At 38.2% G+C, this 23545-nt stretch overlaps 2 protein-coding genes across 2 annotated transcripts in view; one reads left to right on the plus strand and one right to left on the minus strand.

Annotated features, from left to right (window-relative positions):
• Nucleotides 1-8173: 8173 nt before the first annotated feature.
• The window catches only part of ARMC1 (armadillo repeat containing 1), a 31542-nt gene continuing 16170 nt past the window's right edge, over nt 8174-23545 (minus strand). Inside the window, exons 4-7 of the mRNA XM_061171616.1 lie at nt 20082-20271; nt 11027-11143; nt 10866-10940; nt 8174-10092 (exon numbers count right to left, since the gene is read on the minus strand). Of these exons, the coding sequence (XP_061027599.1) occupies nt 9901-10092; nt 10866-10940; nt 11027-11143; nt 20082-20271 (574 nt within the window). The 3' untranslated portion in view covers nt 8174-9900. The remainder of the gene's footprint in view (nt 10093-10865; nt 10941-11026; nt 11144-20081; nt 20272-23545) is intronic.
• On the plus strand, nt 23063-23448 carry LOC133077105 (large ribosomal subunit protein eL34-like). The gene has a single exon (XM_061171788.1). It carries the CDS (start codon nt 23090-23092, stop codon nt 23441-23443), a length of 354 nt encoding a protein of 117 aa, XP_061027771.1. The 5' UTR covers nt 23063-23089; the 3' UTR covers nt 23444-23448.

The following is a 23545-nucleotide window of genomic DNA, read 5'->3' on the forward strand; positions in this document are numbered from 1 at the left end:
ATGTGTGACACCCATTAACCAAGCCTCACAAACCAACATAATTCCATGTTTATGTAATAGTAGAAGTTGTAATTTATAACATATACCAAATAACAATTCAAGCTTATTACAACTATCAAAGGCTTCTTCATCCTAAACCATTTATGCTTTTGAATAGTTGCTAGCTCTAAAATGTTTATGTCCATTTTAAGTATTCAATTGATTAAATTTAAACCTTCTCCCCAGCAGTGCCTTGAGAAATTTTTGAATTATATTCTTGCCCTTTTAATATATTTTTACTTGGATCATGACCTAGATTCTGGATATCTGGAGAATCCGAACATTTGTGGGTATATGTGTTGTCAAAATATTTTAAAACAGGTAATACTATTGGGGGCTGAAATAAAAAATTTTCAAGGTTAAGAAACTTCAAATCTATAAAGAATATCTGCTATCAAATAGGTGGCACCATGCTGGATGCTATTTAGGTTACCCTGACATTTATGACGGGAAACACTTCAGAAATAAGCCCAAGGGCAAAATGAGTATACTAAAAATCATACAAAAGCTGAGTAACTAATAAAACAGCAAAGATATTCAACTAAACATCAAAGGTTTTGTATATAAGCTTTTGCTCTGAATTTCAATTTGAGCAGTTTCTGAAACCAGTTGGTTGGAGGAAAGGGGCTTTCCTGAACTGAGCAAAAAGTAACATCTCTCACAGGATCTTTAGATCTTAGAAGTACAAGAACTAATTCATGGTTTTCGACCTTGGCTGTATATTAGCATCACCCCAAAGCTGTTAAAAAATACCCATGCCCTTGCCCCATCCCCAGAGACTGGTTCAAGTATCTGGAGTGGGGACAATGTTATTTATTAAAAGCAGGCAAATAGGGGCTTCCCTGGCAGCCCAGTGGTTAAGACTTCGCCTTCCAAAGCAGGGGGTGCAGGTTCGATCCCTGGTCAGGGAGCTAAGATCCCACATGCCTTTCGGCCAAAAAACCAGAACATAAAACAGAAGCAATATTGTAACAAATTCAATAAAGATTTTAAAAAGCAGGCAAATAATCCTAATGTGCAGATAGGGTTGAGACCCACTGAACTAGATGCAAGGATCAAATGAAAGGATCAGAGAAAGCAGATCGTAATCTAGGAGTCTGATGATCTTTCATGGAAATAAACTCATCCATGCTAATATAAAAAATATGAGTGACTGGAGTATTGAGACTGAGCACATTCTCATTCTGGTTAATTTTAAATAGGCTTAAGATAAAACTAATTCAACTTGTCTCCTTAGTCCACTAGGAATTTAAGAATAGTAATATAAGAAAATTCCTAACTGGCCAATCCAGCAAGTCTCTGTTCAGCCTTAGAGAAGGATCCAGGGTTCAACTATCAAAGACCAGTCCTTCCAGCCTTCCTCTGGACGACACTCGCTTCTGAACCTCATTCTACGTTAAATGTCTCTTTTCTATATCTTCTCTCTCTAGGATCCATCCCACTAACACCTAAACATCTCAGTCTCTCCTGTCTTAAAGCACGCGTCCCTAGATCCCTCATCAACACCCTCGCCCACAATCCTGTTCTTCTAGTGTCTCCTAGCTCAGTGTCCAACAAGCCCATAGTGCAGCTGCTAAGGATCCTGGGGGTCTCCCCTCACAACGAATCACCATGTCCTTCTCTGATAATGCATTAAAAAAATCTCTCAAACGTGACACCTCTCTCCATGCCCACTGCTCCTTACCAAGTCCAAGCCACCATTGTCCCTGCATTGCAAGTATGGTAATAGCCTTATAATGTGGTATCCTCCAATCCATTCTTCTTCTCTCAGGCCCATTCTCCACATGGTAGCCTAAGTAATCTCTTGGGCAAATTACCAATTACCAAACCCATGTTTCAGTCTTTCCTTCCTTCCTTCCTTCCTCCCTCCCTCCCTTCCTTCTGCACGAGGGATCTTCGTTGCCGTGTTCGGGATCTTAGTTGTGGCATGCAAACTCTTAGTTGCGGCATGTGGGCTCTAGTTCCCTGACCAGGGGTTGAACCTGGGCCCCCTGCGTTGGGAGCGCGGAGTCTTAGCCACTGGACCACCGGGGAAGTCCCAAATCCACTTTTTTTAAATTAACAGACCTCATAGAAGTATTGAGATCAAATGAATACTAAACAAGAGCGATTGGCAACTGTGAAGCATAATAAATGGTAGTTATTATTAATTTATTAATGTACAAACACTTAATAGCAATTGAACTATTTGCATTAGTAGAGGAAACAAAATATTCAGGGACTAAAAGGGCCTACAAAGTCTTGTTTTATCTGGCCTCCACCAACATTTCCGTCTCATCTTAGACTCAACACATCAGCCTTACTCTTACTTAGCCTTCACAATGCTGTTCCTTTTGCCTGGGATGCTCTCCTTGTCCAACGTGGCCAATGAACTCCTGCTCATCACTCAAGTTCTGGCTTAAACTTTAATTTCTCCAAGAAGCCTATCTTGACTCCTCCATCCCCCTTCCCAGACAACATCAGGTCTCCCGAACCTCCTGTACTACTTCCAGGTGCATCATATTTGTAATGAGCTGTTCCATGATCTTCCTTCCTTCCCACTAGACCATGAACCCCACGAAGGACCATGTCTATAACTCCACCCATCGGCACCATGACTGGGACAATATAGGTTTTCAAATGTTTAATAACTAACTTTAATGACCTAACTGAAAAATACCCTTAAGTGTCAGCACGAGTTGGTAATTGTTGGCATTTCTCCATCACTTTGTCTCCACTGAGCTTCACCAACCAGAGTAAGGAAAGTATCTTCTTTTTCCTAGTATTAAACTTGTATTTCTAACATAAGTTATGGAGGTGACAAACCATCTGCTTGGCCTATTTTGCTATGACAACACTAAGAAATGGTATAATGAAGGAAAAAAGTTTATCTGCTTTCCCATCCTGTATCATAGCTAATAGCTCGGTGATCAGGACCTTAATTTAGAATACATTTTAACTCACTACCTTCTACCAGCCTACACTTGCTACTTACTATCCAATCACAGAGTGAGAAAAAATTCCCGTAGATTGTCATCCCCAAGAGTTTTACTACATACGTTTCCACAAGAAGTTAAATAAAAGACTAGTAGTCCTTAATACCAAGCACCATAAGTATCTTCATCCAAAAGTCTTTATACATTGTTTATCGTCCTTCAGTAAAAAACTAGTGTTTTTTACTGAATTTAACTCTCAGTGGGACCTGAAACACTTGGATTTCTTCTCACTAGGTACATCTTGCTTTAATTCCATGTGTGTCATGTGAATCTAATTTTTTTAAAAAAGACCTTATATTGCCCGGAAGAACTTGATACATTAAAAAAATCAATAAAATCAAAACTAAAAGTATAAATGCCCATGTAAAGAAAGTTTTACAAAGCTTTATTTTTACATACAAATTTCCTTAAAGCAGTACACTTTTTCTCTGATTTTCTACATAGAGAGGTAATGATTCTTTTTCCCTTAAAATGTATCTCCTAAAATGGAGCCCTGCCTTCTAGCTCAACTCTTTCAGTCTGCCTTAGGGTTTTCACCCTATTTTTTCATTCATTGGTAAGGTCAGGGTGACTGATTTTCCATGTACTGCCTCTCTTTGTCCATTTCTTACCTACCAGTCTTCTAGTGCATTTATCTTAAGCTAAAGTTTTCCCTTTTTCCCCACCAATCACAAGATTACTTTTTCTTCTGAAAATGTAACTGGATATCTGAAATATCTGTGTCCTAATAAACTATCCTTCCACTTGGAATATTTAAACATGAGAAAATGGATACTTACGCAACTCATATTTTCACGTTAAAGTCCTTATCGGAAGAGAATAGATTAGAAAAGAACCTTGGGAAACAGGCTAGTCCCGAAGCCATCAGTAATGAGGAGGCTTGGAGCTAGGCTTCAAGGTGGGCTTGATAAGAAGGGGGCAGGGCAAGAGGAAGCACAGCTTTGAAAGTGACCTCTGCTGTTGTAACTTACAAAATAAACACACTTAGGAATGAAGAGACAAAAGACACAACTAAGTGGTCAAGGGTACAGCAGACCAGGTTAACGCTGAAAGAGTTTAAATGGTTAGGAAAGATTGGCAACAGCCCAAGTGGGCAGGGAAGGCTCTGTGGAATAGCCTTGAAGAATAGATAGAATTTGGTCATGAGAAAAGAATGCATTTACTGAAGACTAAAGATGTCAATTCAACTAAAAATAAGAATGTCAGATCAATAAGAAGAGGACAGGTTACAGAGAATATTGAGAACATAAGAATAATTTAGATTTGACACAATAAAAGTCACTAAAGGCTTAAAGCTAGGAGAGTAGGAAATAAAAATATATAATTATTTTGGCAACTATTTGGTCACTAAGAAGGACCTCTGAGATTTAAATCTCAAACCTGGGGACTTCCCTGGCAGTCCAATGGTTAAGACTCCATGCTTCCACTGCAGGGGGCACGGGTTCAATCCCTGGTCGGGGAATTAAGATCCTGCATGACAACGCAGCGCAGCCAAAAACAAAACAAAACAAAACAAAAAAACCCCAAACCTGACACTTATTTGTTATATTTAACTCCAGTTATTTTATTTTCAACCTTCAGTTTCCTCTGTAAAATGAGTACTAAAATCCCAGCTCACTGGACCGTTGGGATGATTAAAGGAGATTACACAAGTAAAAGCCCCAGTACATGGCCTGGAATGTAGTTAACGCTCAAGTAATGTTAAATGTTACTAAGAAGCAGGTGGCAGTAATCCAGAAGTACAATAATGAATCCAAACAAGAGAAGACTCAAAATACCAAATACCCATCCCCTCGACATGGAAATACTACTATCATTGTTAATTTACCATCATATCTCATTCGTAAACACTCCCCAAATGTCCGGCACACACAGTATTACACTCCATAGTGTGGCAAACACTAAGAAAACCTAAGAAATACTCCCTCCCCTTACAGATCTTGATCTCAGTAAGAACATACTTATGGAAAGTAACGGACCATAAATGACAGGTCCCAAACCTAAGTAAGTACCATAGCAGTTAAGAGAAAGAATCATGGGGTGAAAAATGACCACAGGGGTGTAATGGATTTGAATAAAAAGCAGTGGGAAATACTGTTGTACAGTGTGCAAGTTGCAAATATTTTTAAAGAAATGGGCATATCTCTTTAACGTGTTAAAGAACTTCTGTAAGTCCAGTAAGAAAAACCAAATCCTTCTCCCCCTACCAAAAAATGAAAAAGGACAGAGAAAACTCACAGAAAAAAATACTCAAACAGCTCTTAAATTCATAAAAAGCTCACTCTCAATCTTAAGAGATCCATTTTTTTAGACCACAAAGGGCTAAATATGAGATAACACAGTTGGAGAGAATGAAGGAAAGCAGGACACCTCATATCCTGCTGGTGAGAGAGGAAACTGGAATAATTTCTAAGGAAGCAGGAACTATCTAAATTAAAAGCCCTCACAGCCTTTGACGTAGCAATTCTACATCTAGGAATCCATTCTACAGATATATTTACGTAGCAACATTTGTAGAAGCAAAGGATTATAATCAAAACACTGGTTAAATAAACAGTGGAACATTAGAATGTTAACAATGTGAAGTTGTGAAAGAAGGAAGCTACTTTATACAGGGATATAGAGTAATTTCTAAGAAACTTTTTTTTTTTTTTCTAAGATACACTTTAAGTGAAAAGAGTAGGGTGCAGGGCATTATCTTACTTGTGTGGGACAAAAACATGAAAAAGTTGGTAAATTTATAGACTATCCTTGATAGGCACACAAACTTCGTAGCAATGGCTGTCCCTGGTGAGGGGAACCAGGTGACTAAGGTTCAAAGGAAGAGTCACTCATCACTGGATACCTATCTTGAACATGTTAAAAAACTCAAAGTGTATACTTCCTACCAATCGAAACAAGTGAGAACAAAATAAATCAAAATATTCACTGTTATCAATATTGTCCATTTGTAGGATGGACAGATGACTTGCGTCTTCTTTATGCATTTCTATAATTTTCATAAGAAAATGTTTTAAAGGAGATGAGAGTGTAAAGGAGGAAATTCTAGATAAGAAAGAATATGAGCAAATCTAGAGGGTAGGCTGAATACAGAATATTTAGGTTATAATACACAGGCAAGCCGAAATAAAGCAGACTTTTTTTTTTAAGTTTTACAAACTTTATTGCACTGATTAAAATTCTAGGTCTCCATTTCATATTTTTAAAAAACAGACTGTTTTTGAAACGAGATATACAACTGTGCCTCACATATAGAAAGGCTGTGGTAATGCTGCAGAACGTATGAAAGATTAGGTTGGGGGCTAAGCTCTCATGGCATTTTTGGTGCTGGACAAAGCAGTACAAACTAATCCATAGGCCTTTGTTGACATTAAAGCAGAAAAACGACAAAGGTACTGTTAAGATTAATCTGACACATCAGAATGTGGCTACTCTACAAGTAAAAGTAGCCAATTTCTGGCCACAGGCATGTTTCTTGTGGCTCAGGTAGTGTTTTAAGGGTCTGGAAAAGCAACAAAGTCCAGAAGCTCTGATTGTTCAAAGCCCACAATCCACGCGAGGAAGACGTGGTTTCTCTCTTTAGACAGGCTGGGCACTCTGTGTGTTTTCCTATGCTGTGGCCTAAACAGACTCACTTCTTTCACGTACCTAACTCTTCTGGCCTCCAGACAGAGTTCTGGATTGCTAACAGACACCCGGGTGAAGTCACTGGACTGGAACGCCGGTGGTGGGACACGGGAGGGCTCAGCAGGGGACCCAGGACGCAGGCTGCCCGTGAGAGGCGGAGGCTCGGGAACCAGGCCAGGCCACGCGGTCTAGTCCTGGCTTCACCACTTACTGGTTCTGCGACCTGGGACTAATGAGTTACTTAATTTCTGTCTCATTTTCCCCCATCTATAAAATGAAGACATAACAGTACCTACCTCATAGTTGTTAAGGATTAAATGAACAAATATTTGTAAAGCACTTAGCACAGTGCCTGGCACACAATTAGTTCTTGTGAAATTTATTGCATGACCTCAGTTCTAAGAGAAATAAAAATTCACGGACTTTACACTTGATAGGTGCAGCAAAGGAGAGTGGAACTCTCAAGGATGATAGTAAATGGAGATTTAGAAGGTATCTACACAGAGGTACATGAAGACAAGAGATGAGTTCTTCAAGGGCCAACATTTAGACAAAAATCAAATAGCTGAGGACTTAGCCTCAAAAAAAAAAAAAAAAATCCCTCTGACTGGATACAGAAAGATGAGTCACATAAAGTGTGACTAGAAAGGCACAGTGTCTTGCTTGAGAATCAAAGACAAGAAGAGAATCATGTCAAACTTCCAGTAATAATAATTCCATCTTATACTTGTACCAGTACTATATATATGTAATATTCTCCTAAAATAATTCTATAAGAATCAGGATATTATAAGTTAATTTTAACTTCATTCAATGGAGCATTATACCCCTTCCCCTGCTTTTTGAAAAAATAAAAACCAAATGACAAAATAAATGGGGGAATTTGCCTAGCATTAATCAGCCAGAAATAAACATGCCCAGAAAAGAAAAAAAAATACAGCCTGACATTTTTCCTATTTGCCCAACGAGTTAAATAGTACCCTCCATTTATGTTTTACTGATTAAAAAAAAAAATTCTTTGTTCATTCTCTTAAAAAAATATTTGAGCACTAAATACTAGCCAGGTACTGCTACAGACTTCCTCGGTTCTCAAAGAGCTAAGGCGAGGACAGACACTGGTAAATATAATTTTAATCTAACGCGATAAACACTGCAATGCATATATGTACAGGGGCACTGATCCAAAGCCAGGAAGAAGCAGGTGTGGTGCTGGGAAGGAGATGAATGGAAGATGCCCGGGAATGAGTCGGGTAACGCACTTGCAGGGAGTGAGGAGAAGGTGCCGGGCAGTGTGGATACAAACAGGCTTTAGCGAAATCAGTAATGCTTATACCACAAAAATGCAATATCCATTCAATTTTAATTATGTTACCTTTTATTATTTTACAATATATTTCAAAAAAATGCTGTTACAGTTGCATTAACTGCTCTATATATAAGACCTGGAATCAAAGAACACTGAGAATTAGAACACACAAACATCAAGCTGTAATACCTACTTGTGCTGAACAATTACTATCAAAAGGATGTCGTTTTTTAAATAAGCAGATGTGTGGCAATGCAAAATAAAATACAAACCTGTTAGAACAGTAAACTTTGTTTCAATGGCTATAGAAAGGAGGTGGTTTTGTTTGTTTTTTTTTTTTCAACACATCTGGTCTGGCAGCAAGTTGTACTATGCATTTAAAGTAATACATGCCCTGAAAGCTTATATTTTCAGTTGTGCGCATCATCTGAATCAGAGCCCAGGTGAAAAAATATTACTCTTCATACCCTCCACACCCCTCCCTCCATAAGGTCACAATGTTCTTGAACTCAAGATTCTTATTGGCAAACTATTTTACAATAATTCTTCTCCAGTGACACTGGATGCTTTTAGTTTTCTCTAAAAGAGAAGCAATGAAAATGCAAGGAAACCCTCCAGGGTCCAATTTTCACTTCACATTCTCCAAGGAGTAAAATAGCAGCTCTACATGTTGATGAAAAAAGTTTTCCATTTCCTCCTATTAGTTTTGAATCATATTAGCATTAAACTTTATCTGGAGTTAGTTGGATTTCCAAAAGAAAATTTTTTGTTGCCAAATATTTCAGAAATTTAATAAAGCATAACATATATGTAATTAGCTCTTAAATCTATACCAAAAATATATATGTATATATATTTATATTTATTTATCTTACCTTTGCTGAAGTCCTGTTTTTTTTCTGGCAGAAAGTTTAAGTGGACGGACAAATGCTGGCTTTGTTTCTTTATAAGCAATAATTTGAGTCTTTTTTCTTTTCATTCAATATGACTGCATGTTCATAATAAATTCACAAAAGGCAATACAAGGAAACACCTACTGAATACGCATCTGCCAAGCAATTTTTTTTTTTTTCTTAGCAGGGGATAGTGTGTAATCACAAAGTAAGGCCTAGAGACCATTTACAGTCACTCCGAATATTAGGGTGGACATAATTCTCAAGAGCTGATATAAACCAAACTGAACAGTAGTCAACGAGAACCACATTTGGTCACATTCAGATAGTCTCCAATAACACTTTGCTGACATACATGTTTCCTTCTCGACTGATTTTGTGTTAATCTTTTAAAAATTATAACCAATAAGATTGCCAAGTTTTTGTAGAGTTGTATTTTTAGGGGTTTGTTACGTTGCAAGGAATATGTTTTAATTCACAAAATGTCACTAGTAACGTCCTTTCTATAAACATGGTTGGCAAAATAAAAAAGGCACAAAAGGGGAATTATGAGAAATGCTTTCAAAGCAAGTATCTTTCACGAGAAAGAAAGAGTACCAAAGCAAGTATCTTTCACGAGAAAAGGCAGAGAAAAGTGTTCAGTAATTCATGCACAACTTGAGCTAAAAAAAAAACAACAAACTTCTCTTCAGATAGGTCCTGAGGCTTGAGAAAACAAGTTTTCCTAATCACGTGCTTTGTGTAAAATAAAATGTAAAGCTGCACAAATACATGTTTGGTTTAACAGTGGACCCATGTTTTTTAAAAAGTGAGGCAATTTAAACAAAGGAAAACAAAACCAAAACACCTTCATAAACAAAGTAATTCCACCTGTAGCCTCTGTCCTTTTTACCACTTAGTGGGGTAAAATGTCCAGTAAAATGTAAAATGCAGCATTCTTAATCATGTAATCTAGAAACTTTTCATGATAACTTATTGCAAATTGCACTTGACAGTTCACCACAACAATGGAAAACTGGCCCCTTGTTCGTTTACACAGTCCTTGAGCCCCAAACTGAAGTCACCAGTAAAACGATCTGGATAAAAAGTTTGCAGCTGTGCTCAGCCAGCTAGCTCCACCCTCTGGGTGTGAGCCCACCCGGGACACTGCTTTGTCCTGCTCCTTTGTGGGACTCTCGTCCTCAGGCAGGTAGTCGGGCAGCTCTGTGTTCTGTTCTACTTCCACAGGCGTGTCTTGGAACGGGACCAGCATCTGATGCAGAGAGCATGTTAAGAGTTGTTACAAAGTCAACCTAATTGATATAGGTACATGTCATACGTTAAAAGTCAGCTTTACTTCTCATTCTAATCACCATATTTATTCTCAGAGGCTATATTCCTTTAAAAAGTATCCTCTTCTATGAAGGTAGGCCCAATTGTTGAGCACTATGTAAGCACAGAAGGAAGAAGTACACACGAAAATTCTGATGCTTTTCTCCTGAGGCTCCAGGAATAAATGTTCAACCTCTATTTAAAGATGACAAAAACAAGCATCTGGCTGCGATGGGGCCCTGAAGGGCCAATGAACCTCCTTTCTATGGAAACTCAAATGAGCTAAAGCCATATAGATTCCTTTTCCCTATCACAAAGCTAGTGGAAAGAGTAGCAAGATGCAAAGATTATCACTATATATACTTGCCCAACAATGGGATTGGATCTTTATTTTTGGACTGGCAAAACCAATTAAGGGTTAGAAAGTATTTAAAAACCAATGCAAGGAAACCACATATCCTTTATTTCCACATAAAATCAGCAAGACATCTCCACTGAGATCAAGAACAGAGTCTGAGAGATTCTGAAATCCACCAAAGATCTCTCTATATTTCTAAAAGTGTTAACTGTTAACCAAGAAACATTAGGATAATCTGACTCAGCCACATCGCTATATACTCAGCAGCTATTAGTCTAGAAATACTAGCAATCTGCTGGCTACAAGGGATAATCAAGAGGGAGTCAAGCATAAAGTAAACTAAATAGAGCTTTTACCTCTTCTCCACTTTCGCTTTTCACAACTTGCTGAGCCTTCATAACCTTGGTTGATGCTATTGCTGATGCCAAAGCCTAGGCCAGGATAAAAAGACAACAATTTTGAACACTGATGTGTTTACCCGTAACCTCAAGCATATTTAGCCATTTAAAATACCAACCTCTGCTTTCAGATCTGAACGGATTCGCACCACACATCTTTGAACAGCCATTTGAAAAGTAAAGCTAATAACGCCTTTAATTTTTAACAAAGCCTCTTCACACAGGTTTCTCCGAGACTGAAAAAGTAAAAGCAAATTGTTATTAAAACTAGCAAAATAATAAGGGAATAAATCAAATCAAACAACACTGAACTAGTCTTTATATTTGGGGAAAAGGAGGGAACACAGGGCCAGGGAAAGCAAATGTCCCTATTTCAATTCTACAATCACATATTTGAGGGCACAGAAAGGGTGGTGCTTAGTCAAGTTTATGAAAATTTATAAGATCCAACAAAATAGTAATTCCTGCTAGATTTTTTTCAAGCTTCATTACTAATATTTAATTTTAATCATTTTAATCAGAAATAAATTTGCCAATGTTAATTTAAATCTTAAACCAAACAGAATGGAAGAGTAATACAGAAAACATGCTGAAAAGCAGAGTTTCCTCAAGCTCAAGGGTGGGCAAACTACGGTCCAACAGCTGTTTTTGTAAATAAAGTTTTATTGGAAACACCCACACCTGTCTGTTTACATGTTGTCCAAGTCTAGTTTCACCCTCTAGCAGAGTTAGTAGTCATAACAGAGACCATATGCCTGCAAAACCTGAAGTGTTTACTATCCGGCCCTTTAAAGAAAGGGTTTACTGACCCCTGCTCTAGCTTAAAAACCTCCAGGGATAAATTCTAACAGACTGAAGTTAGAATTAGTGAGCATTCAGTGTATGAGTCACTATTTTTTAAATCACTTGGTATTTATATCACCGCATCCCTCATTGATGGCATTCTCGGTGGTTACCACTGCATTCTCAAGGGTTATCAATATCCACTTTTTGGTTCTCATTTTCCTCTGACAACACAATATAACATATGCCCTTCAATGCTTCTTTGACTTCTTAATAATACACTACCCTGGTGTTCTGCTTACACCACTGAGTATTTCGTCTCTGTCTCATTTTATCTCCAAGGTCCAGTGCTAAAACTAAGTGATTTTCTTTCTACTTCATCCCTCAGTAGACTATTCAGATCACTTCAACCATCACTACCATGTAGAAGCACAGACGTCTACCTCCAATATGATTTTATTTTCATTTGTCTACAAACACATCCACGTGGATAACAAGTGGTCATCTTAAACACAAGATCCAAAGAGAAAATGAATTAAAAAGTAACTCCATTTCTCCCCATCCCTCCCTCCTCCTCCAGCCCATACATCAAATCAACATCTCTAAATTATCCTGTTTCTGTAATGAGACCAGACTCCGATTCAGTGCTTCTGAGGGGGCAGGAATCAGCAAATGACACCAAGTCTCTGGGTCATAGCCTAGGAAGCACTGCCTTCTATTACCTGATTCATTCTTCTCTTCTATTGAATAAAATCAGTCTTCAAACTTATTCCCACATCCTTCAAAACAACTCACATCATTGTTTATCTCCTACTTAAACTATTTTCCACTTCTGCGTTTCAACACTATTCAGGCAAGGGTCTCGCATACAGTGGTGCACGGCAGTGCACAGACCCACAGGGGCTCATGTACTGCACTGCCCCTTCTGCAAAGCCCCTTTGGTGGATTAGTGCCCAAAAGGTCCATGTTTATCTCTTCCACATATTCAACACCAGGTGAACTTAAAAGTGAACAGAAGTTTGCATAGCATATACAACATGAAAGTTAGGATACTACTAGTCTAATCTGTTTCCTTATTTTAAATGTGAGGAAACCAAAAAATATAAACGTTAAACAACTTGCCTGGTTTATCACAAGAGTCTGACGTTAAATTCCAACTATGTGTGACAGTGAAAAACCAGATTCATGAGGCCAATTCATCTTTATTTTAACACAAATTAACACATTTGCAACAGGTAAAGGTGGGGTTTCCAATTCCAAGATGTAAACATGAGATTTTCAACAGAGCAAATAGGATCAAGAATTAGCTACGAAGGATGGGTAACTTCTTGATGGGGACAGAGGGTCAAGATTAGGTTTTAAGAATCATAAGCAGATAAAATTAGGAATTGGGCAAGGAGGTAGATGGGTCAAAGTTAACTGCCTGGCAATTGCTAGGAGAAGGGTCGGGGCGGGGGAGAGAAGAGAGGGAGAAGGGAAGGGGAGGGGGAGGAAAGAGGAGGGAGGAGGAGGGAGGGAGGGAGGGAGGAAGAGGGGGAGGGGGAGAGAGAAAGAGTGTATGTGTATCAATTCAAAAGATGTAGATAGTAGCCTCTCTCCAATTTCTAAAGGCTCCATAGTAGCATGATTTGCAGCTGAGGAAATAAAGCAAAGGGAAAAATGCTTGTGACAATCCAAAATCAGGAATATCTTTCTAAAAGCCTTGATACATACACTAAAATAATGTACACTGCTTTCATTACTAGTGAGAGTAGACATGTTTCCCTGCGTAGCTGTCCAAAGCAGCAGTTAAGAGCGGGGTTCTGCAGCTAGACCCACGCTGCCTAGATTCAAATCCCATGTCCTTCACTTACCACTTCTACTATACCAGGAAGCTATTTAAATTTGGTGTGCTTCTGTCTCCTCATCTGTAAACTGGACTATAAGTAGACCTTATAGTTTTGTGAAAAATAAATGAGTTAACACACCAGAAGGGTACCTGCAAGTACTGCAATAAATGTTAGCTGATACTATTTACTGGAAATTACATCTCTTCCGGGAATTTCCCATTTTCCTGTTAGATTTTCTTTTGTTGATTTTTTTAATATATATTTTTAATTTTTATTCTTTTTAATTGGAGTATAGTTGCTTTACAATGTTGTGTTAGTTTCTGCTGTACAATGAAGTGAATCAGCTCTATGTATACATATATCCCCTCCCTCTTGGACCTCCCTCCCACCCCCTCCCCCCATCCCACCCATCTAGGTCATCACAGAGCACCAAGCTGAGCTCCCTGTGCTATGCAGCAGGTTCCCACTAGCTATCTATTTTACACACGGTAATAAGGCCACTAACCTGATGTCAATTATTCATTACAAATACTTTCCTACTTGTTTTTACGTTTTAAGAATACATTTGACAAAGCAAAAACTTTACTGTTAAACTAGAGCTCTTTCCTAAAGCAATTTCTTCCACTGCCTTTATGCTTAAAGAAGCCTAGATTTCTCTAATTTCACAGTTTAATATTTTACATTTGACTTTTTAGTACACTTTGGATTTTTAGTATCTGATAAGATTCCCCCTCCCCTTCCCTTTCCATCCCTGCAAAACTGTCAGTTTTCTGGCACCATTTATTGAACAAACTATGTCTGATGCTTCCTTTATCATAGGATAAGTTCTAATATATACCTAGAGTCTGTTTCAGGACTTTCTTTACTCTTTTTTAAAATTTATTTATTTGTTTTTTTTGGGGGGGCTGCGTTGGGTCTTTGTTGCTACGCACGGGCTTTCTCCAGTTGCAGAGAGCGGGGGCTACTCTTCATTGCAGTGTGTGGGCTTCTCATTGTGGTGGCTTCTCTTGTTGCGGAGCATGAGCTCTAGGCGCATGGGCTGCAGTAGTTGTGGCACGTGGGCTCAGTAGTTGTGGCTCGCAGGCTCCAGAGCGCAGGCTCAGCAGTTGCAGTGCATGGGCTTAGCTGCTCCTCAGCATGTGGGACCTTCCCAGACCAGGGTTTGAACCCGTGTCCCCTGCATTGGCAGGCGGATTCTTAGCCACTGCACCACCAGGGAAGCCCCAGGACTTTCTTTACTCTTTTAATTTTTTTTTTGTCAAGACCGCATCGTTTTTATTATAGAAATTTAATAGTATATTTTAATATACGGCAGGACACATCCTTTTATTACTTAGGTATCTTCTTAGTTGTCTATGTGTGAAGGCTTGACATTCATGGCTCCCTTTCTTGGGAACACGCACTCTTCCACAGATATCCACTGGCTCACTCCTAAGTTTTGGTTAAATGTCAGTTTCTCCAAGAGGATTTTTAAACCATCCTATTTAAAACTATAATCCACCATCCCACCCCTCAGCAATCCCTAGCTACCTTCCCTTTATTTTTGTCCATGGAACTTACCACTTCTACTATAAAACTTGGCTTGTTGACTGTCTCCTCCAACTATGAGATTAGCTTAAAGAAGTCAAACATAGGATTTATGAGAACTTTTGCTTATTTTGGTCACTGCTGTATCCCTGGTGCCTAAAATAGTGCCTGGCACATACTAGGTGCCAGGTTATGCCGCCAAAACATTACAGTACAGTTTCAGAGTTAACTTGCCTTTTTTAATTTTTTTTTTTGGATTTTAGCAATTACATTTTTAAGATATAGTGGCCTATATATTTTTTAATATATTTATTTATTTATTTACTTTTGGCTGCACTGGGTCTTCGTTGCTGCGCACGGGCTTTCTCTAGTTGTGGCGAGCGGGGGCTACTCTTCATTGCGGTGCACAGGCTTCTCATTGCGGTGGCTTCTCTTGTTGCAGAGCACGGGCTCTAGGCGTGCAGGCTTCAGTAGTTGTGGCACGTGGGCTCAGTAGTTGTGGCTCGCGGGCTCTAGAGTGCAGGCTCAGTAGTTGTGGCACACGGGCTTAGCTGCTCCGCGGCATGTGGGATCTTCCCAGACCAGGGCTCGAACCCGTGTCCCCTGCACTGGCAGGCGGATTCTTAACCACTGCGCAACAAGGGAAGCCCCCTATGTGGCCTATATTTTTGTGTGTGTGAGCTTTGTTGGGTTTTATTATTTGGTTTCTGCTAGCTTTAAAAAGGAACTGTACTGTTTTCATTCATTAACATTAAACAAATGGTACTGGTGACAATTTATATATCTTAATATCTTTCATTCAATTAATTTACATTTACCAGAACCTGCTTTCTAGAAACTTTTTGGGATCTTGTGGTCCCAGTTTCGATAAGATAGTTGTTAACTTATTTGGCAATGTCATGGATAATATGCATATGAAAAGTTTTCCCCAACCCCTGTTTACTGAATCCTAAATCCTGAGGGCTAGGTGCCCCAATACCACAATTAGAAAAAGCTGTGGATAATCCAATGTAACCTACCTGGCACAGCTAAAGAGATAAGTGGTAATCCACCAGTTGCCACCCCTAAATATGTGAAGGTATATAACTTATCACTGCTCAAGATAACTTCAGGGAGACCTCCAATTCCAGTCAAGATGGAGTAACAGGGACCAGATTTACCCTCAAGCCTTAAACAACTAAAAATACAGACAAAATAAAATGAATAAAACAATGATTTCCAGGTGTTGGAAAGCAGACACCCCCGAGAGAAGGAAAGCAAATGAAGTGAGGTTCACCAGCACAGCGGCGTATTTATTGCCTGGAAAATTTTTAGGCTTGCAGCTAAGCATCGCGCACCGCGATGAAGAGTGGCCCCTGCTCACCGCAACTAGAGAAAGCCCTCGCACAGAAACGAAGACCCAACACAGCCAAAAATAAATAAATATACTTATTTTAAAAAAAGAATAAAGACAAATAATAAGCAATTTTTTTAAAAAATGGATAAAGAATGAACAGACATTTCTCCAAAAGAGAAAATCCGTGAGAAATTAAAGACATACACAATAAACCCTAAGTCAACCACTAAAAATGGCCAATATAAGCACGTGAAAAGATACCATCATTGTAATTAGGTAAATGCAAATCAAAATCACAATAAGATACCACTTCACACCCACTAGAATAGCTATTTTTTTTAAGAAATGGAAAATAAGAAATGTTGGCAGGGATGTGGAGAAACTTGACCCCTCACACCTTGCTGATAGGAATGTAAAATGCAGCGGCCACTGTGGAAAACAGTCTGGCAGTTGCTCAAAAAGCTAAACGTATCATCCAGCAATTCTACCCTTAAGAAAATACCCAAGAGAACTGAGGACATATATCCACACAAAAACGTGTACATAAATGTTCACAGCAGAATTATTCATAATAGCCAAAGGTGGAAATAAGCCAAATGTCCATCCTCAGCAGACCTGTACTACTTACTATAAGAAATGTTAATGGAGTCCTTCAGGCAGAAGGAAAATGATATTAGATGAAAATCTATATTTACACAAAGGAATAAAGAGCCCCAGAAATGGTAAATACGTGGGTAGACAGAAAATACTCTTATTTTTTAATGTCTTTAAATACTTGTAAATGGTTAAGATGGATGGTAATTCTATGCTAAGTGTAATTTACCACAAAAAAATTTTTTTAATCAAAAAAAAGAATATTTAATGTAATAACAAAGTAATTTGGGGTTTATAACATATGCAGAAGTAAAACATATAACAAGAACACAAAGGCAGAGATAAGGCAGATGAAAGTATAGTGTTAAGTGTCTCATGCATGAAGTGATTAGTGTTAATTGAAGCTAGACTGATAAGTTAAAGATACAGAAAATAAACCCTAAATAAAATTCAAAAAAAAAAAAAAGATACACAAAATAAACCCTAAATCAACCAACATAAAAGAAAGGAAGGAAGGAAAGAGAATTAAGGCAAATAAGCCAACAAAGGAGATAAAATGCAATCATAAAAAACTTTCAATTAGTCCAAAAGGCAGAAAAAGAGGAAAAGAGAACAAGGAACACATGGGACAAATAGAAAGCAATTAGCAAGATGGTTGTGTTAAATCCAGTCATATCAATAATCATATTAAAGGCAAATGATCCCAGCACTCCTGTTAAAAGGTAGAAATTTTTCGATTGGATTAAAAAAGCAAGGCCCAACTATATGGTGCCTATAAGAAATCCATGTGAAATACAGACACAAATAGAAGATACACACTATAATCAAAAGAATGCTTGAGTAGCTAATATTAAAAGCAGACAAGGGACTTCCCTGGCAGTCCACTGGTTAAGACCCTGCCTTCCAATACAGGGGGTGTGGGTTCGATCCCTGGTCAGGGAGCTAAGATACCACGTGCCTTGTGGCCAAAAAACCAAAACAGAAGCAATATTGTAACAAATTCAATAAAGACTTAAAAAATGGTCCACATAAAAATATTTAAAAAAAAAGCAGACAAGGTAGAATGAGTTCAGAAAAAACTACACTGTACAACTACTACTGTATAATACTTTAAAAGACAGTACAATTGGTATTACATTTTCCTTAAACGTTTGGTAGAATTCACCAATGAAGATATCAAGGCCAGAAATTGTCTTTATGGAAAGGTTTTTAACTACAAATCCAATTTCTTTGATAGACATAGAGCTATTCATTCAGGTTATCCATTTCTTTTTGAGTGAGCTTTGGCAATCCATCTTTCAAGAAATTCTCCTGTTTCATCTACATTATCAAATTTATTGGCATAAAGTTATTCAAAATATTCACTTATTTTCCTTTCAGTGTCCATATTAAAAGATCTATAGCAATGCTGTCTCATTTCTGATACTGATATTTTGTGACTTCTCTCTTTTATTCTTGATCAATTTGGCTAGAGGTTTATCAATTTAATTGATCATGTCAAAGATCAGCTTTTGATTTCATTGATTTTTCTGTTTTCCATTCCACTGATTTTTTTTTTTCTTCTTCTGCTTACTTTGGATTTAATTTGCTCTTCTTTTTCTAGTTTCTTAAGGTAGAAGCTTAAGTCACTGAGACTTTTTCCTTTTTGTATATAAATATTCAGGCATTTGGTGCTAATGAACTCCCCTCTAAACTCTGCTTTAGCTGCTTCCCACAAATTGATACTACATCTTTTTTTTTAATTAATTAATTTATTTATTTTTGGCTGCATTGGGTCTTCATTGCTGCGTGCAGACTTTCTCTAGTTGCGGAGAGTGGGGGCTACTCTTTGTTGTGGTGCACAGGCTTCCCATTGTAGTGGCTTCTCTTTGTTGCAGAGCAAGGGCTCTAGGCACACGGGCTTCAGTAGTTGTGGCATGCGGGCTCAGCAGTTGTGGCTCGCGGGCTCTAGAACACAAGCTCAGTAGTTGTGGCGCACGGGCTTAGTTGCTCCGCGACATGTGGGATCTTCCTGGACGAGGGCTCTAACCCACATCCCCTGCCCTGGCAGGTGGATTCTTAACCACTGCGCCACCAGGGAAGCCCCACATTTTTATTTTTATTCAGTTCAAAATACTTCCTAATTTCTCCTTTGATTTCTTCATTGACCCATGGATTATTTTAGAAATGTGTTAGTTTCCAAACTTCTTAGGGGGTTTTCCAGGTATCTTTCTGTGATTGATTTCTAACTTGCTTTTCATTGTGCTCAGAGAACACACTTTGCTTGGTTCTAATTCTTTTAAATCAGGACTTGTTTTATGGGACACAATATGGTCTATCTTGGTAAATGTTTCATATGCACATGAAAAGAATGAATATTATCTTGCTGCTGAGTGGGGCTTTCTATAAATATCAGTTAGGTTAAGTTGGTTGTTAGTGTTGCGTCTTCTATATCCCTGCTGATTTTCTGTATACTTGTTCTATTAATTGAGACAACGGTATTCAAATCTCCAGCTCTAGCTGTGAATTTATTTCTCCTTGCATTTCTGTCAGTTTTTGCTTCATATACTTTGAAGTTCTATTACTAGGGCATAAATATTTACAATGGTTATGTCCTTTTAATAAGTGACCCATTAAGCACAAAATGCCCCTCTATCAGAATTAAATGCTAATATTGGGACTTATTCTTTTCTTTTCAATTTATTTATTTTTATTTATCTATTTTTGGCTGTGTTGGGTCTTCGTTGCTGCATGTGGGCTTTCTCCAGTTGTGGCGAGCGGGGGCTACTCTTAGTTGCAGTCTGCGGGCTTCTCACTGTCGTGGGTTCTTTTGGTGCGGAGCACGGGCTCTAGGCACGTGGGCTTCAGTAGTTGTGGCTCGCGGGCTCTAGAGCGCAGGCTCAGTAGTTGTGGCGCATGGGCTTAGTTGCTCCACGGCATGTGGGATCTTCCTGGACCAGGGCTCGAACCCGTGTCCCCTGCATTGGCAGGCAGATTCTTAACCACTGTGCCACCAGGGAAGCCAGGGACTTATTCTTAAAGATTGTTAGCAGGTGACACTGAGATAACCAGTTAACATGATTTCTCTCTCCCATGTTATGAACCATGTGTTTATAAAAGTCTTACCGTATCATCAAGACCATCTATATGCAAAACCACTGTTTTGGCACGTTTGTTTGTGGTTCCCAGAAAAAACTGAGCTTTCCTTCGACGTGAATTCATTTCATTGAAACTATCACCATCTGCCATATTGGAAGACTGAAGAATTTCATAGATTTCAGAGGCCAGCAGTTTTGTTTCTCCTGGAGTTGTAGTCCTTGAAAAGAAACATATAAATTAACAAAGTAGTCTTGTCACGTCTACTGATTCTGTAATTTTATTCCTCAACTTGGCAAAACCTTGTTTTCTTCATTCTGATCTATACTTTATTTCTAGAGTCACACAGGCTACATCTACTTAGATAAACAAAGCAATTACAGACCACAGACTTGCAAAAATGGTTATAGGAAATAAATACTCCCACCACCACTATTTTTAACTTCCTTTATTTCATAGTTCAAAGTGTCATCATTTTTTTTTTAATTTTTATTTATTTATTTATTTATTTATGGCTCTGTTGGGTCTTCGTTTCTGTGCGAGGGCTTTCTCTAGTTGTGGCAAGCGGGGGCCACTCTTCATCGCAGTGTGCGGGCCTCTCACTATCGCGGCCTCTCTTGTCGCGGAGCACAGGCTCCAGACGCGCAGGCTCAGTAGTTGTGGCTCACGGGCCCAGTTGCTCCACGGCATGTGGGATCTTCCCAGACCAGGGCTCGAACCCGTGTGCCCTGCATTGGCAGGCAGATTCTCAACCACTGCGCCACCAGGGAAGCCCTGTCATCATTTTCATACAGTAATAAATTCCTTTCTGGAAGATTTTCAATTTCTATCTACTTAAAACCAAAAGATTTTAAAAGAATAACATAGTCAAATCAACATGATGGTCCCACTGTTGTTCTAAGTATGTTTTTCTGGTATACCTCATAGGACTAATTTTATTGCTGCCCTTCCTACGAAACAGTTAAGGGAATACCTCTATAGACACAGATATCCCTTAAAGCTAAGTAAAATTTTGTCTTAGGCAAAATGAAATTTGCAAAAGCATATAAGCAAAAATGAAGTAGAAACGAAGTTACAAAAAAATGGTTCTGAAGAACCTAGGGGCAGGACAGGAATAAAGACGCAGACCTAGAGAATGGACTTGAGGACATGGGGAGGGGGAAGGGTAAGCTGAGACGAAGTGAGAGAGTGGCACTGACATATATACACTCCCAAACGTAAAATAGATAGCTAGTGGGAAGCAGCCGCATAGCAGCTCGGTGCTTTGTGACCACCTAGAGGGATGGGATAGGGAGGGTGGGAGGGAGACACAAGAAGGAGGGGATATGGGGATATATGTATACGTATAGCTGATTCACTTTGTTATACAGCAGAAACTAACACAACACTGTAAAGCAATTATACTTCAATAAAGATGTTAAAAAAAAAAAAACGAAGTTACTTCTTGATCTGGGCACTATATGAGGTATCACAAATATCTATGCATGTTGCTGTTCAACAAATTAATTATAAATAATTATTGCCTTATTTTTTAAAAATGCTTTTAAAACCAAAAAGAAAAGGCCAAGAGCATCTACAGATTTGGAAGCAGGTATCTTAGTCTTAAAAAAAAAAAAAAAAAAAAAAATTACTATTCAAATACTGTGATTCAAAACATTCAAGTACAAAAAGTCTAGAGTCACATGGTACAGTTGGCCATAAACATAAGAAAGACTGTATAATTAAACAAGTATTAACTGCCCTAATCTTCTTAGGCAAGTGAAAATTGAAAGACCTGATTAATGCCCTGGATTTAGTTCAGTCTTTAAAATATGACACCTGAGAAAAGACTATCTTGAAAAGCTCTTTCATCTAAATAATTGGAATTCTGCTCTCAATAATTTACTATTCCATAATGAAGTATATTGATTCCTCAACACTTTTTCTAAATAGTTATCTATATTGAAAATGTTCAAAATGTTATTCATAAAACACAACTGAAAGGTGAACTCTGATCTTCATTATATATCAAAAATAATTTTCATTTTGAATGTATTTCCTCACTGGTCATAAATACCAATTCACTCTAATTCTATATAGATGCTACTAATAACATTTTATACTGCCTATAAAAGCCAGTTAAGACTTCCATATACTTCCTGAAAGCAGTGAATATACTATTTTAATGTTAAAGACTTGCTATCATCTTTTGAAGATCTTCACAACTTTTCCTTTAGGAGTTGGTTTTGCTTTTTTTTTTTCTGTATTGTTCACTAAGAAAAAGTGTTCTTATAACATTTATGCAACTCAGAAAATCATCCTTCATCTTTCAATGCAAAAACAATCCTAATTTAAAAAGGGTTCTAAGAAGGCAGTCAACAGCTCTGCTTAGGTAACAATGAAGTCCAAAGGCAGGAAAACTATGATCCTTGAGCAAAAGTCCGTCATTTACATATCATCTCTGGCTGCTTTGACCCACAAGGGCAGAGCTGAGCGCCGCAACAGAGACTGTGAGCCCAACAAAGCCTAAAATAGTTACTATCTGGCTTTTTATTTTACAGAAAAAAAGCTGCCACCCTCTGTTCTAAAAACTTTACAGAAAACAACATAAAAATCAAGGCAAAATGGAGCAGCATTTTCAAGAATCACAAGAAAACAAAAGGTGAACCATGGATCCAGTCCAGTTGTCCTTCAAGTATCAAGGTTACAGAAAAGGAGTTTTAAACATGAAAGAACTCAAGGAATATTAGAGTCTTACTTGAGCAATCTACTAGGGAATTAAGCTTCAACCAACAAAGAGATGACTGGGAAAACTTCAGCAGAAGGACTGATGATGAGCATTTTACACATTTAACTGTAGATCTAAATTTAAAACTAAAGTGGAAAAGAGAATAGAATATATAAATGTTCTGATAAAGTAGAAATAATGCAACTTAAAAAAAGAAAGGAAAAGGGAGAAGAAAAGGGAAAAGTAGAAAAAGTCATTGACTATGGGAGTGAAAAGATTACCACTAAAACTAACAAGTCTCTTCCGGGGACAGTATCTAGAGGCATTCAGGATGGTTCAGCATTTGACATACCGTCGTAGGCTGTCCTACAATACAGCCTCTAACAAAACCAGGCTGTCCCGAACCCCTGGTAATAGAATTGTTTACCTTTATACCAAGAAAGTTGGGAAAGCACCAAAATCTGCATGTGGCGTGTGCCCAGGCCGACTTCGAGGAGTTCGTGCTGTGAGACCTAAAGTTCTTATAAGGTTGTCTAAAACGAAAAAACATGTTAGCCGGGCCTATGGTGGTTCCATGTGTGCTAAATGTGTCCGTGACAGGATCAAGCATGCTTTCCTCATTGAGGAGCAGAAAATCGTTGTGAAAGTGTTGAAAGCACAAGCGCAGAGTCAGAAAGCTAAATAAAAAAATGAAGCTTGAGTAATAAAAAAAAAAAAAAAAAAAAAAAAACCTAACAAGCAAGATGGTGAAAGTTTAAATAAGAAAACAGAAAACTTAGAACATTTC

The sequence above is a fragment of the Eubalaena glacialis genome, chromosome 17 (assembly GCF_028564815.1).
Source record: "Eubalaena glacialis isolate mEubGla1 chromosome 17, mEubGla1.1.hap2.+ XY, whole genome shotgun sequence".
Classification (NCBI taxonomy): Eukaryota; Metazoa; Chordata; class Mammalia; order Artiodactyla; family Balaenidae; genus Eubalaena; species Eubalaena glacialis.

Bases quoted from the DNA above. Each gene is read 5' to 3' on its own strand.
- LOC133077105 (XM_061171788.1), top strand. From the start codon at position 23,090: ATGGTTCAGCATTTGACATACCGTCGTAGGCTGTCCTACAATACAGCC.